Source organism: Penicillium manginii, assembly GCF_028828005.1.
Source record: "Penicillium manginii strain IBT 31320 chromosome Unknown utg000007l:1.0-2284322.0:1.0-2285126.0, whole genome shotgun sequence".
NCBI lineage: Eukaryota > Fungi > Ascomycota > Eurotiomycetes > Eurotiales > Aspergillaceae > Penicillium > Penicillium manginii.
Window position 1 is genome coordinate 615,425 of NW_026643108.1, and position 13,722 is coordinate 629,146.

General features: G+C 50.1%; 6 protein-coding genes across 6 annotated transcripts; 3 read left to right on the plus strand and 3 right to left on the minus strand.

The window, feature by feature from the left end:
• Positions 1 to 1,052: 1,052 nt before the first annotated feature.
• N7533_010152 (DUF803 domain membrane protein) lies at positions 1,053 to 3,603 on the minus strand (the record flags this gene model as incomplete). Its single annotated transcript, XM_057106802.1, has 2 exons — positions 1,053 to 2,533; positions 2,598 to 3,603. 2 exons carry the CDS (start codon positions 3,601 to 3,603, stop codon positions 1,053 to 1,055), a joined length of 2,487 nt encoding a protein of 828 aa, XP_056956019.1.
• A 1,413-nt stretch (positions 3,604 to 5,016) lies between these two features.
• On the plus strand, positions 5,017 to 5,925 carry N7533_010153 (uncharacterized protein; the record flags this gene model as incomplete). The annotated part of the gene is made up of 1 exon (XM_057106803.1): positions 5,017 to 5,925. The coding sequence occupies one exon, from the start codon at positions 5,017 to 5,019 to the stop codon at positions 5,923 to 5,925; it is 909 nt and encodes a 302-aa protein (XP_056956020.1).
• Positions 5,926 to 6,032: 107 nt separating this feature from the next.
• N7533_010154 (WD40 repeat domain-containing protein) lies at positions 6,033 to 7,832 on the minus strand (the record flags this gene model as incomplete). Its single annotated transcript, XM_057106804.1, has 1 exon — positions 6,033 to 7,832. One exon carries the CDS (start codon positions 7,830 to 7,832, stop codon positions 6,033 to 6,035), a length of 1,800 nt encoding a protein of 599 aa, XP_056956021.1.
• A 412-nt stretch (positions 7,833 to 8,244) lies between these two features.
• N7533_010155 (proteasome regulatory particle base subunit RPT2) lies at positions 8,245 to 9,823 on the minus strand (the record flags this gene model as incomplete). Its single annotated transcript, XM_057106805.1, has 5 exons — positions 8,245 to 8,498; positions 8,560 to 8,940; positions 8,990 to 9,629; positions 9,693 to 9,758; positions 9,821 to 9,823. 5 exons carry the CDS (start codon positions 9,821 to 9,823, stop codon positions 8,245 to 8,247), a joined length of 1,344 nt encoding a protein of 447 aa, XP_056956022.1.
• Positions 9,824 to 10,593: 770 nt separating this feature from the next.
• N7533_010156 (E2 ubiquitin-conjugating protein UBC1) lies at positions 10,594 to 11,422 on the plus strand (the record flags this gene model as incomplete). Its single annotated transcript, XM_057106806.1, has 3 exons — positions 10,594 to 10,854; positions 10,912 to 11,186; positions 11,251 to 11,422. The coding sequence occupies 3 exons, from the start codon at positions 10,594 to 10,596 to the stop codon at positions 11,420 to 11,422; spliced, it is 708 nt and encodes a 235-aa protein (XP_056956023.1).
• A 540-nt stretch (positions 11,423 to 11,962) lies between these two features.
• On the plus strand, positions 11,963 to 13,299 carry N7533_010157 (TFIIH complex kinase subunit CCL1; the record flags this gene model as incomplete). Its single annotated transcript, XM_057106807.1, has 3 exons — positions 11,963 to 12,295; positions 12,357 to 12,611; positions 12,694 to 13,299. The coding sequence occupies 3 exons, from the start codon at positions 11,963 to 11,965 to the stop codon at positions 13,297 to 13,299; spliced, it is 1,194 nt and encodes a 397-aa protein (XP_056956024.1).
• Between the last annotated feature and the right edge of the window lie 423 nt (positions 13,300 to 13,722).

Here is a 13,722-nt window from a genome sequence, read left to right on the forward strand (position 1 = left end):
AAATGCCGATCATCGTGCATACAGGTCATGCAATATCAACGGCCGCAAATTAATCTCTTGACCCCGCGGGGAAATGTCCGCCGGGGTACGCTGGGGCTTGTCCTGTTTCACCACAAACTTGAACGATTATAGTAAGGTGGATATTGGATCTAGCTTGAACATGCAGCTTTGGCTTGATCTGGGATTACTTCGGAGATGAAATGGTCACTAGTCTTGTAAAGCACAGTGGCAAAGAACCTATTTTGTGCACTAGAACTATCGTGAAACGGAGCAACCTCCCCCGCTTCTTGGTGTTGATTTAGTTTGTTTGAAGCTTGGACGTTCGCTTCTGCAGGCTGCACGCACAAAGCGAGACTCCGACATCCTCGGGTTGAAAACCGGATAAATGCAGCTAGGTACTTGGTTTGGCAAACTCAATGCTTTAGCCGGGGGCTATAATGGTAGGCAGTAGGCGTGGTCCTGCAGTGAAGTTGGTGGTTATTTTGTAGATCTAGTTATTAACTAATTTTACGCATGTTCTTTTTCCACCTATCAGAAAAGAAAGACCTCTAAGACTTGCAGGATGTAATCTTATTCAGTCTATATGAAAAAAGCCAAGTCATCCTGGAATTTCATGATTACTCCGTACTCGGATCGAATTGCTAAATATTTCGGTCGTTTATACGAGACTTGATAGAAACAATAAACCGAAAGAAGTAACTTCCGTCGAAATGATTCGCTCTTTTGAATACAGGGAATAGCCCGGGTATGATAATTGAAAATAATAACAAGTGGAGGATATTAAATGCATAAGAAAAGAAGTTACCCCGCATAATGCAATGCCGATACAGCCCAGTGTATGTCCACAAAAAAAGAAATACACCAATCCCCGCCACGAAGAGTTTACAGAAAAGAAAAAATAAGGAAAAGGGAAAAAGCGGGAAGAGGTGAGAGAGGATGTATGTACGTTGGTGACCCAGCCACTCGTCATGTACAGCCCCTGGAAGCAAAGGGGAGATGAGACTAAGGAGTTCGTTCGTCCACCCTTGCTGCCGCACTGCGTTGTGCTGCGCTTATCGAGATGCGGTAGAGGTATTAGCATCTTCGTTCGAGTGATCGGCATTCGGTGTCTCATTGTTTTGCGGTGTTGCAGTCTCCTGTGTTACCGCACCGCTGGCAATTGCATGCTCGACGTTGTTGCTTCGCAGCGCACCACCCAACCATGCGAGGCCACCGCTCCATGAGTCGCTGAAACTGCGAAGTCGAGTGACATCCTCGCTGGGCTTCTGAGTCGGTGTGTTATAGATTTCGGTGGCGAGGGCAGGGGTGGATCGACCACCCTCCACATCTGAGACCACGAGACTAGTAGCCGACTGAAGTCGGGCATTGGCGATTGTGATAGAACTGTCATGAGCTCCTTCGCCATCAAAGTATCCGGGTTCATCGAAAGCGCCATCCAACTGCTTGCGGCGACCTGATCTGCGCTTGGAGCGATCCTTGAAAGGACTTTTCTCGCCGCGTCGGAGAGACTCGGCCACTATAGCACTGAAGCCGCCTGACAATGCGGGGAGAAGGGGTCCGGGTGAGAATCGATTGGAGATAGAATTGCGAAGCGTTCGACGGGTGGGTGTCTCGAGTGTCGCGTGGCTTCGGTCTGGAAGCTGGGCCTGATTGCCTCCGGTCGGTGTTGACGCACGTCGAACAGTCGTAGCATTTCCATTTGATGGAGAACCTTCCATTCCGGGCGCTGGCGGAAAGCGGAGGAGAACTGTAGATTCCTGGACCGTGCTACCGTCGGATGGGGGAGTGACGGGGCGAATATCGGAATCGCGTCTAGCAGCGAATATCTGCTCGTGGCTGTCCGCCCAGGGGTTCGACATACGAGACGGGGGCCGCAACGGAGACGGGCCTTCGAACGACGGGCCCGAAAGGGGAGAGTCCATGGGCAATGAGCTACTTGGCGAAGATGGAGCGGCCGAAAGAACACCCCGTGGAGTAAGCTGGTTATCATCAACTCCATCTATCCCACGGCTCAGTAGAGATCCTGATGGAGACTGTGGAACATCGTCCGTATAATCAATGGCAGTATGCGGACCTTTCGGTGCTCGCAATTGCTGGTTCGGAGGTGATAGATCAACTCGATCTTGATAACGTTCACCATTTAGCAGGCCGATAGCCTCTTCTTCGTCGTCAGTTGAAAATGTAGACTCATCATCAGATCGAACTCTGCCGCTCGTGATGCAGTAGACTCCGAGGAAGGTCAGGAAACAACCTCCAACAAACTCTCCGGCGCGTCTGGCCGACATTGACTCAAAGTCACGGTATAGCACTGCACTTCCAATGATGACAGAAAGTGTAAAAAGGACAAACTGTGTTGGAATCACTTGTGTAGAGTCAAATCGCTGTAAGGCCCGATTGATATAGCGGATTTGCATGAGAGCGCTGAAGACGAGGACAAAGGCCAGCAAATAGGTGATGGGGAAGGTAATGGCGTGCCATAATGTATATGACAAAAGTGAAGAAACACCCTTGGTGGAGAGTGCGGTATATCCGCCTATCCCATTTTGTTAGCATGTCTCCAGGTCGCATAAAAACGAGTAGAGGTACAAGAGACTCACCAAATAGTGCTACTAGGCCGACGTCGATCAGGATTGAGCGAGATCCATATCTGAAACTAGCCCACATAAAAGCAATAATCAACCCAGTGGTCAATCCGAGATAGGTCTCAAATTCCCAAGTGGTAATCATCGCCCAGATTTCATCAGGGCCAATCTTCTCTTCCGACGACTTTGCGCTGAGAACAACGACCACAGCACCTGCAATGGCAATCAAGACACCCCAAAAGTCACGCTGTCGGAACGTCTCCTTCAATAGACAAGGCGCAATGACGCAATTCGAGATCAACGCCACAACGCCCAGGGGCGAAACAATAGAAGCCGGTGCAAAGCCATATGCCATGAAGTTGCCTGTTTCACCAAGGCACATCAGAATAATTCCAGCCCACCAGTACGGAGACTGAAGGTATGACTTGCGATCTCCGAACTCATCACCTTTATCTCCGGGCCGAGCTGTACGATCAGACGTAAAGGAGTTGCGCATAGGCTCCGGTGATTCCGAAGCACCCCTCCTTCCTCGCGGGGGATCATCGACATCATCTCGGTACTCTTCGAAGATACGGTGTGGTGCGTGTCTTTGTTCCTTCCGTGATCTCTCCGGCTGATCCCCGCCATGAGAGCGTTCGCCTCCAGCGGCGCCATATTGGTTTGGTGATCGGGAGTCGGAATTAGATCGCCTCCAGTTCGCTTCTTTTTTAATCTTATCTTGTTCCCATTCCCGCGCGATCCGGAGATGCGCATAGCGCTGGATGTTGAGGGCGACGGAGATCAAAACGTTGCCGGCAAGAGCGGTGATGATACCGATGGTAGATGACCACTGTCTCATTTTTCCCTCGTCATTCCACTGACCATTATCACTTGGCGGTAATGAGGGAATAGGAGGTGATGTAGCGTAGGAATGATGCGAATAGGAGGCCGGGTGCGAAACGACCGTGGCCGAAGGTGCGATCACGGACGTAACGAGAGAGGTGAGCAACCCTGCGAGCAGGGGCTCCTGGGGAGATTCCATGCGGGCGCGTAAATTTAAGGGCGAGACACACGAGTACAAGTCTTGGATCGCATAGACCGAAGGTCCGGAATCGAATCGGGGTACCGACTGGGGGGGGATCTTCGGGCCCGAGCTCTTCCTCTTTAATAGCGGTACGGAGTGGTCGACAAAGTCGATGTGGAGGAAAGTCAGGATCGATGGGCGAGCATTTCACAAGGATAAAATAGGCAGCATCCTTCAAGGTCCGGTTGGTTGTCACCTTCGACGCTGCCTCGTCGCGTTTGAAGGCAGAAGTTTAGAGTCGAAGTTCGGAGCGGAGAGGGAGGGAGGAGTGATTGCTATGTCAGCACTAGTATAAACCACAACGGTCCCCCTCCTTGCTCCACGCTACTGTAAAACGTGCCTCACACACCAATTTACAACCAGAAATCGTGCCCCAAGCCGTGCGTGTGAGGTCCAAGCTCGTGCTGGTTCTGTTTTGTGTCTGTCATTGGTAGTTTGGGTAGGCAAAAGAGCGCACTGGCGATCGTCGGGTCCTTGGGGACGTCATCTGGCAGCCAAGAAAAGAGGGGAGATTGATGGACATTCACATTCCTGGGCAGCCCCAGCAAGGAGAGCCTCCATGCGCCCTTTGTTTCATGTTTCATTAAGACTCGAGGGCTTGTACTTATTGTTGTGGCTGGGTTGAGGCTGGGAGTGAAGCTTTCAAGGTTAATTTCTACAGTTCGAAGCAGACCCATGGAAAGTGACAGTCAATCGGTAGCGTACCTATAGAGACAGCTGTATATAAAGATGATGATAATATCCAAATTGAAGGTCTCAGGGCTAACTATTAGCTATTAAATGATAATAAGGTCGGTCACATCATGATATCTCTACACACCATATACCCGACAGTTACCCTTTTCTTGAGACTACTATTATCCTTAATAAGACCTGAGAAGTAATACTAGTCCTGGAGTACTAGTAAGAAATAAGGAACAAAAAGTAGAAGAGACAAAACAAAATAGTAATACAATAGAGAAAGAGTAGGCTCAGACTTTAATAAGGATACCTAATAGGTAGTGGTGTCCCTCTCTTTTGGGATTCTCCAGGGCTTAAGCAGGTCACAAGTCATATCACAGGAAACTCGACTCAACCCTTTCCGCGTTTTCATCGACTACTAGGTACAAAGAGCTTGAAATTTTGGAGCACAAACTTTGGCTAATTTAGATTGCCAAGATTGGCGTGACGCCAACAGATCTCGAGCCAAATATGTAAGTAACGAGACATTCCCACCGGAACTTCTCAAAGTTCTCTGGGTCTCACCACCAGGCACCAGGGTAGAAAGATCCTTAATTACCCCACAGACTCAGGATGGATCTGCCCATACTACTCTATTATCTCTTATTATTCCTGCTGTTCGGCTACTTCATCGTCTACCACTATCCAAATATGTCTTCCGACGCCCTTGCTCCGACTTCTTCTCCGCCACGCGATCCAGCTGAAATCAACAAACTAGTAACCGAACAGGATGACCAGTCTTTCTACCATCACCCTTCATGGCCGGAGCGATGGTCACACCCCGAGTTTGTCGGCGACTTTGTGGACAATTGGCGCAAAGCTCCATGGTTTGACCAGGATAAACGAAGCCCAAGAAACTTTCTGTACCCGAAGGTCAACTCTATATTCCCCTGGGGTTATTTTATATACCGAACAGTCTATACTGCCGAATCAGATGAGCTATGGCCTTTTGCTATGGATAAACTGGCTAAAAATATGGATAACCAGATCAACTCTGATCTTTACGCCGATAATCGACGGAAGAAGCCTAAGGATGAAGAGCCAGATGGTGATGCTGAACGGTTGGTGATGGAAACACACAAGGATGTTATTTTCTCCGATAAGCAGTTCTGGGATAGAGCAACTATCGAGCAGGTTCGAGATCATTTTGTAGAGTATCTTCGTGCAAGCAAGGGCGAAGGAACTGGTCGATTCGAAGGCTGTCTTTTGATTGATGAGCGGTCGCTAAAGTCAATCATTGCTAGTTCTGACCCTCTGCCCTGGCTTGAGGGGGAAAGGCCTAGACTTCCTGTTAAGACTCGGGGATTTGTTGGCATGATCGATGGGCGGTATCCGGATAATCGGTGGAAGGCACGATATACGGGCTATATGCGAGTGGATATTCGTTCTCTGTGGCATCTCTATAGGGAGTTGAGCCGGAGAAATATGCAGGAGCTCTGCCCCTCCGAGATTGTTCCTGAGGGATTGATTCCGTTTTATGACAGTGGGATGGGGAAAGCGCAAGACAAGGAGGGGAACTTTATTCCAACGGTGGCTGATCGAACGACTCGAATATTTTGATGAATATTGGTGTATAGGCCAGTGTTCGCTATCTCCTTTAGCACTAGTCTGCACCTGACACAATCATCAGGATTCATAAATTTTTATTAAACATAGTTAAAAAATAATCATTGTCGAGCCTTTTTCTTCTCTGGGCCCTCTTCTTCGTCATCGCTCAGCTCGGCATAGATCGCTTTAGGTTGAGTTTCCTTGTATGCCTTGGTGAAAATCGGGTCTTTCTCGGCTTTATCGGCATATTTCAAAAGCGCCTCGCGAGGATCCTCATCACGCATCGAACTGAGAGGAATATAGTCGCGAATGAATTTCTCGTCCGACTGGCCCTTGGCAAAGGGAGTAACAGCCGGTAGATGTGGGCGACGTGGGTCTCGAGAACGACCAGAGGCTGTCATGCCCACCGTTGGGTGACGGGAAGAGAAGGTAGATGAACTATAGTGGGGCACACCATTGGATCCAACAACCACCGAGTCTCCGGAAATACCCTGGGTCAGATCCGTCGTGAGAGAGGCGTTGTCATCGAAGTGGCGACGCTTGGGTGCGCGAGACATGACCAGCGCAGCACCCTTGGTGGACATGGTAGGGTTGTAGAGAACATGCGTTTCAGCGTTGGCGGAGCCGGTCAGAATTTGGTTCAACTTTTCATGCCATAAGACAGTGATCAGTGGGGACCCGGGCGTAACAGGAGTGACAAGCTCAGGCCTTAGAGTGGCCGGGTTGAGAATGTGCAGGTGCCCGGTTTCCGAGCCAGTGATCACGTTTGCCGACGACGGTGAGAACTGGATGTTCGATGTAGGATAGCGAGAAGATGTTGAAGTATGTGTAACGGTGTTGACGGGAGTCTTGAATTTCCTCGTGTCCCATAGCTTGATCGTATCGTCACCACCTCGGCTGACGACAAGCCGCCCATCGGAGCTTATATCCAGGCCGCTGGTCCAGGTGTCGCGAGTATGAGCATCTCGTACCTCAGCCGCGGGTCGGGTGAAGGGCCCTTTTCCACTGTACATCACCAAGCTACCATCAAGAGCCGCAGTAACTAAGACATCGGAACCTCCCTGTTTCGGAGAGCCCCACGCGACGGCCGTCATCTTGGTCCGACCAGCGGATCCAGCGACTCGTGATTTATGCACAATCACCTCCTTCTGTGAACGGGCGACATTGGCATCCCAGATACGCACAGTACCGTCAGAACCGGCGGTAGCACAGAGGTTTTCATTCGACGGGCACCAAACTCCGGTAGTAATCTCTGAAACATGGCCTTTGGTATTGTGAAGATCCCGCAAGTACATATCACCCTTGACGAATTCTAGTAGAGTTTCGCCATCACGATCGAGAATTCGTGCTTGAGATGATGCTGGTACAGCGAGGACATAGCCCGGGGTGATCGGATTGAATGCGACGTAGTGAACAGAATGAGTGTCTTGTGCCGCAGACTGTTTCTTCAGCGAGGGATCAACGGATTTGAAGGCACGGATGGTTGAAGGTGTCATGGAGGCGAAATCATGGAATTTAAGTGTGCAATCGGTAGAACCTGTTATTAGTCGCGCCCCGGAAGGGTCCACGGTCATAGTCGTCACGGCGCGTTCATGCGTCTTAAGGACCATCTCATGCGACACGGGGAATTCATCTTCGTCGTCGGAATCATCCGAATCGTCCGAGTCATCATCACCATCATCATCATCATCATCCGAATTGTCTTCACGCCGAGGGATGTCTTTTTGGGTCGATGTGCCAGAATCATTAGCTGCGGAGGTTGCAGTTAGTTCACTCCTTTCATCGTTGGCGGGTGGTTTCGCCGAGACCTCCGCACGCTTGGAACGATTGATCTGGGTATCAACGTCGACTGATTTCTCCTGTTTGCCAAAGCTAGAAGGGAAGAACTGCTTGAATGCTTCCTCGTCAAAATCGTCCATATTTTCAAGATGTGTGAGGTTAGACTAGATGCGATGCGCGCAACGGATGAATTTGCGTGGAGCCGGGGGGAGCTGGTTTGTATTGTTTGCATGCGATAATGATATCCACTAACCACATTCGGGTTAGTGTATGCTCGATAAAGATGCTCGAATCCCTGAGGTAGAATACCCTGAACGATTTGAGCCACTGGAATTACTATCTCCTAAAAGGTTGATCCCTTTTCTTTAGGATACTAGTGTTAGTGGGAGTGCCTACTTTAATTAAAACCAGTTTAAGGTTGAGCAAATTACAATCAGTCAAGTATAGGTATCAAGGTATAAAATCTCCGTAAATCGCTTGGGTTCCATTAAAATACAGATCTAGCCCTGAAGGTCTTCGGCATGACCATTCTCCATCGAGTACTGGCCATGCTTACAAGTACAGTCCCTCCACAGGGCCACCATCCTGCTTGGTCTTCATAATGCGTTCCCGAGCGGAACGGAAGTCATCCATCTGCACTCTCATGCGACGCTCTCTCAGGGCCATCAGACCAGCCTCGGTACAGATGGCACGAATATCAGCACCAGACAGGTCATCCTTCTGGTTGATGAACTCATCCAGGTCAACGTCATCACCCAGGGACATCTTCGAGGTGTGCAAAGTGAAAATCTTCTTCTTCGTGGTTTCTAAAGGAGGAACACATGTTAGTCAAGTGGGAGACAAGAGTCAATGGGTGGCTAAACTTACGGTCAGGGTTCTCGAACAAGATCTTACGATCAATACGACCGGGTCGGATGAGAGCCGGATCCAGTGTTTCGATCTTGTTAGTGGCCATGATGACCTTCACGTCACCGCGATCATCGAAACCATCCAGTTGGTTAAGCAATTCCAGCATGGTACGCTGGATCTCTCGCTCACCACCGGATGTAGAGTCGTAACGCTTGGTACCGATGGCATCAATCTCATCAATAAACACAATCGAAGGAGCATGCTCGGCAGCCACTGAGAAAATCTGGCGAACCAAACGTGGACCGTCACCCAGATACTTCTGGATCAGCTCACTACCGACAATACGCAGGAAAGTAGCGCTTGTTTGGTTGGCGACAGCCTTCGCAAGGAGCGTCTTTCCTGTTCCGGGGGCACCGTAGAGAATGACACCCTTGGGGGGGCTTGATACCCATCTCCTCGTACAGTTCAGGGTGTAGTAAAGGCAGCTCGACGGACTCTCGTACTTCTTGGATTTGTTGTTCCAGACCACCAATGTCGGCATATGACTCTGTCGGGGCCTTGTCAAGCTTCATGACGGATACGAGAGGGTCAGACTCTTCTGTCAAGACACCAACGACTGACACGGACTTGTGATGCAGCAGGATGCTGGCACCAGGCTCGAGAAGATCCTTGTCTACAAAAGACATGATCGAGACGTAGTACTCTGGGCCAGTTGCACTGGAAACGATAGCATGGTCATCGTCGATCAACTCCTCCAGATTACCGACGCCCATCGGGCTGCCACGCATATCGTCGACTCGACTCCGCTCATCGGCGTTGCGGTCCATCACATCCAGATCACCTCGGTCGACAGTACCTTGGGTAGCCTGGGCTTTGGCCTTGCGCAATCGCTCCATGTTCTCAACGTATTCCTCCTCGAGCAGCAGGTGGTCGTGGACTCGTTGCATTCGGAGGTATCGTAGCTTGCATCGGGAAGTTGGGTAGATATCGGGGAGCTTAGCGGCAGTGCTGGGACCAGCGGCCTTGCGCTTCTTCTTTCCGATGCGAGTGGTTGGAGGTGGAGGGGGCTCGTATTTAGGCTTGTCCTTCTGCGAGACGCGGTGTCAGCGCTGGTCGAGTAACCAGATGAAATCGAACGAAATCAATCGTACCTTCTTATCCTTATCATCACGACCATCTCCTCCTTGGCCGCCTCCCATATTAGACTGCTGGTTACCCTGTCACGATGGATCATTAGTACATGCGAGCCCAAAGCTGGGTGTCAGGTAGGGCAACTCACCATGTTTGTAAGCCAGCGACAGGATCGCTGTCAAAGCCCAAAGAGCCGAACTGGGATGGATATCAGATGAAGGTAGCTTCTGGCCTCGACAATGAATAACGAGGATGGTAATTCGACAGGGTGGAAGGGATGACCGATGCAGATGTGATGTTGCTCTGATCTCTCGGGGGAGCCGAGCTGGCGCTGGGAGCTGTTGCCGCCGGCACGTGATTTTATTTGTGCCTCAGGCTAATAATGCGTCATGAGGTATATTTCTGCCTGAATGCCTGAATCATAACTGTCCGCTGTGGTGTCCCGCACCTTTTTTGATTCTTCGGGTGAAGGCAGCTCCTAGTATTCAGCAAGCTATTCTTATTTCGAAGAACAGTTATACTCTTGTACTTGATTCTTCAAATACTCCATCTAAGACAGATTGCAGCTCCCAGCTTCCACTTCCGGGCTGCTAACTCATCTCATCAACTTCCCGTACACTTCCCCTCCTCTGGTAAGACTCCGACAACCGACCCTTCCTTCATGATATTTCCCTTTTCTTAGGAAAAATATTTTTATGACAGCCAATTTCTGACAGATTAAATACCGCTGATTGATTTTCTAACTTGTGGGTTCATAATTCAGCATCCAATTGGTGGTTTGGTACCAAGCACGCGATCACCTTCACCGTCACCCTCCAACTTCACCAAGGCCAAGAGACGCCTATTTCTGCTTGCAATAAAGCATTCAGTTTTCTCTTGATATTGAGTTTTCTATCTATCAATTAAGTCGATATACTCGTCATGTCCAGCCATCGAATCCGTCGAATTGGCAAAGAAATCGCAGATATCCGAGCAGACACCCACTCGCAGATCAGCATCGAGCCCTTCGGCGAGCAGGATGATGTCACTCATCTACGTGGCTCTTTTCCAGGACCGCCTGGAACCCCGTATGAAGGTGGATCATATGCGGTAGATGTCAAGATCCCTACCGATTACCCCTTCACACCTCCGGTCATGAAGTTTGAGACCAAAGTATGGCATCCGAACATCAGCAGCCAGACCGTAAGTAACCCCTGTACAATCACGCTCCCTCGGTTACTGATATTGGACGATTTGCAGGGTGCTATTTGTCTTGATACCCTTTCTAGCGCTTGGTCTCCGGTTTTGACTGTCAAGTCTGCTCTTCTCTCTTTGCAACAATTGCTCAGCACGCCAGAGCCCAAGGATCCTCAAGATGCGGAAGTTGCAAAGATGATGATGCGGCAGCCGGCCGAATTTGCGCGTGTGGCTCGCCAATGGGCTGTTCGTTATGCCGGTGCTCCGCCAAAGCCTGACGAGGGTAGCCAGGACGTTTCGGCCGGACCGGAGCCAACCGAGGAAGATAATCTGGCTCGGTAAGAGACCTATGACAGTCGATTCAAGAATATGACCGGCCATGTGCTCATTGCTTATATCTAGGTACAACGGATACAACAAGGACCTTGTCGACCGCTTTGGTGGTATGGGATTTGACGTTGAACAGGTAGTCGATGCCTTTGAGCGTGCGGGAGTTAATCGTAATGGGGGCGAGGATTATGATTTGGGGCCTGGCGCCATGGGAGATATTACCGCACGGCTATTGGGAGAATAATGTGCTTGCCCAGGTGGTAACATTTATTCAGTAAATTTTCTCGAAATTGTCTGAAACTTGAATGAAATAGATGTATATAGTACTAGAAGAATGAAGTTGAACAAAACCTGCCCGTGGCTTGAATCTGAAGACTGAGATAGATCAAAGTTTCAAGTTACTAATCATCTACAAGTAATCGGTACTAGATGCTATTGATCGGTCAATAAAAGTTGCATATCAACGAGTACTAGTATCAATGGCTACTTCCTTAGGCAACTTGAAGTCCATATGTGTGGGCGGAGACGGCGGGACAAGTGCTATCGATAAGCTGGGCCTCAGGGAAAGCTTCCTAATGCCGCATCAACCTCCGCTACATCTTCCGTAGCTACTCGACGAGTGAACCTCACCAAGAAAGTGTTTCATTTCTCTACTTATAAATAATTATCGCCCCCTCGACTCCTGCTCTGGTTGACTTTCCCTTATCCACCTCATCCTCATCCTCAACCTCGTCGGCAACCTCACCATCTCCCTTCGATACCCAGCGACGGGTCTTCTTTCATCATGATTGAAGACGACATCTACCGCACCTCCTCTCAGTTCCGACTTTGGTCATATACCGAGCAATCTCTACAGTCTGTTCGCGCTACGACAAATGCCGTTGCCAGTGATCGGGTAAGGACTGCGCTTCGCCGGACTCGCGAAGCCCAACAGTCCGCCACGCCCTCTGCGACAGGAACTCCACAGCCAGCCAGCGATGCCGAAAGCAAAACTTCTGACGAAAAGCCCATCGACTGCCTGACCCCTGAAGAGGAGCTGGTGTTTGTTCGGTACTACTGCGAGTCGCTTTTGGAATTGGGTGATGAGTATAAGCCACCATTGCCTACCACGGTCCGAGTAAGTTGGAATCAGACCACGCAGAAAAGCGATAATATCTAACCGCTTGCTCTTCTTTCAGGCCACCGCAATTCAATACCTTCGCCGGTTCTACCTAACCAACTCCCCCATGACCTACCATCCCAAAAAGATCATGGCAACTGCTCTCTTCGTCGCCACAAAAACTGATAATTACTACATGTCTCTGCGGTCATTCGCAGAAGCAATCCCCGGGAACCCATCAACAGACGAAGTAGTCGCACCCGAGTTCCTACTCATGCAAGGTCTCCGCTTCACATTTGATGTCCGACACCCGTTCCGCGGACTAGAAGGCGGCGTAATGGAGCTCTCAGCCATCGCCCAAGGCCAGGGCCAACCCACCCCCCCTCCTCCCACACCAAACAGCAGAATCTCTCAAGCAAGGGATCCTCTCCATAGCACCACCTCCCACACCCTCATCATCCATAACCGACCGGATCGGGCGCGCACACAACGCAACGCGCGAGCTTCTCAAGACCGCTGCACAGATGACAGACGTCTACTTCCTCTACACACCCTCACAAATCTGGCTCTCAGCCCTCCTCCTCTCCGACAGACCCTTGGCCGAATATTATCTGGAAACCAAGCTCGGCGGCCCCATCACATCTACACCGACTAACCCAGACCCATCCAACCCTCTCGACGAAATCCGCACCAAGCTGTTCAAAGTCCTTTCCGACTGTGCAGCCCTCCTCCAAGCGTATACCCCTCTCTCTGCAGATGCAGCCCAAATAAAAAACCTGAAGCGCATCGCGAAGAAACATTATAAATGCCAAAATCCCGACGGCGCCAACATGGCGCAGAAACGTGACTCTGCACCACCCCGGGCGGTCTCATCGGCTGCTGCCACCGACTCCGGCCAGGTGACATCAGAAAGCGAGACGGAGCGACTGGCCAAGAAGCGGAAATTGGAGGAGCAGAAACAGAATGGGCCGAAGGATATGTTTGGAGGAGAACTTGTTCCCGATAGGACGAAAGGGCAGTGAGGGATGGATGAGCTGGCTCACTTTGCGATGTCTGCATCTTTCTGGCGCTCTGTTCTAGAAGGCAAATGAATATATTTGATATCTTTTCGGACGGAAATGAACATGAATAATGTGCGGGTCTGCAGCTGTATCAATTTGCTGCTCCTCAAGTTGTTGCTCTCGGGCTGTAATGCTTCAAGCTCTTTCAAGTTACTGAGTATATATGGACCAACATTGGAAAGAGACCTCGGGGCCTTGAAGAACTAGTACCCTGGAGAGCCAGCAGTAAATGGTTTTCATTTGGTTGTCTAAGCTGACTTAGGAATTTGGTACTAAGGTTTCTCTTTCTCCAGAGGGCAATTATCTATCATAGTCTACTAGTAAGATCCATGGATTGAAAATCCCCAGAGCCGCTTGGAAGGGACTCCGGCGGTACGCAGAAAT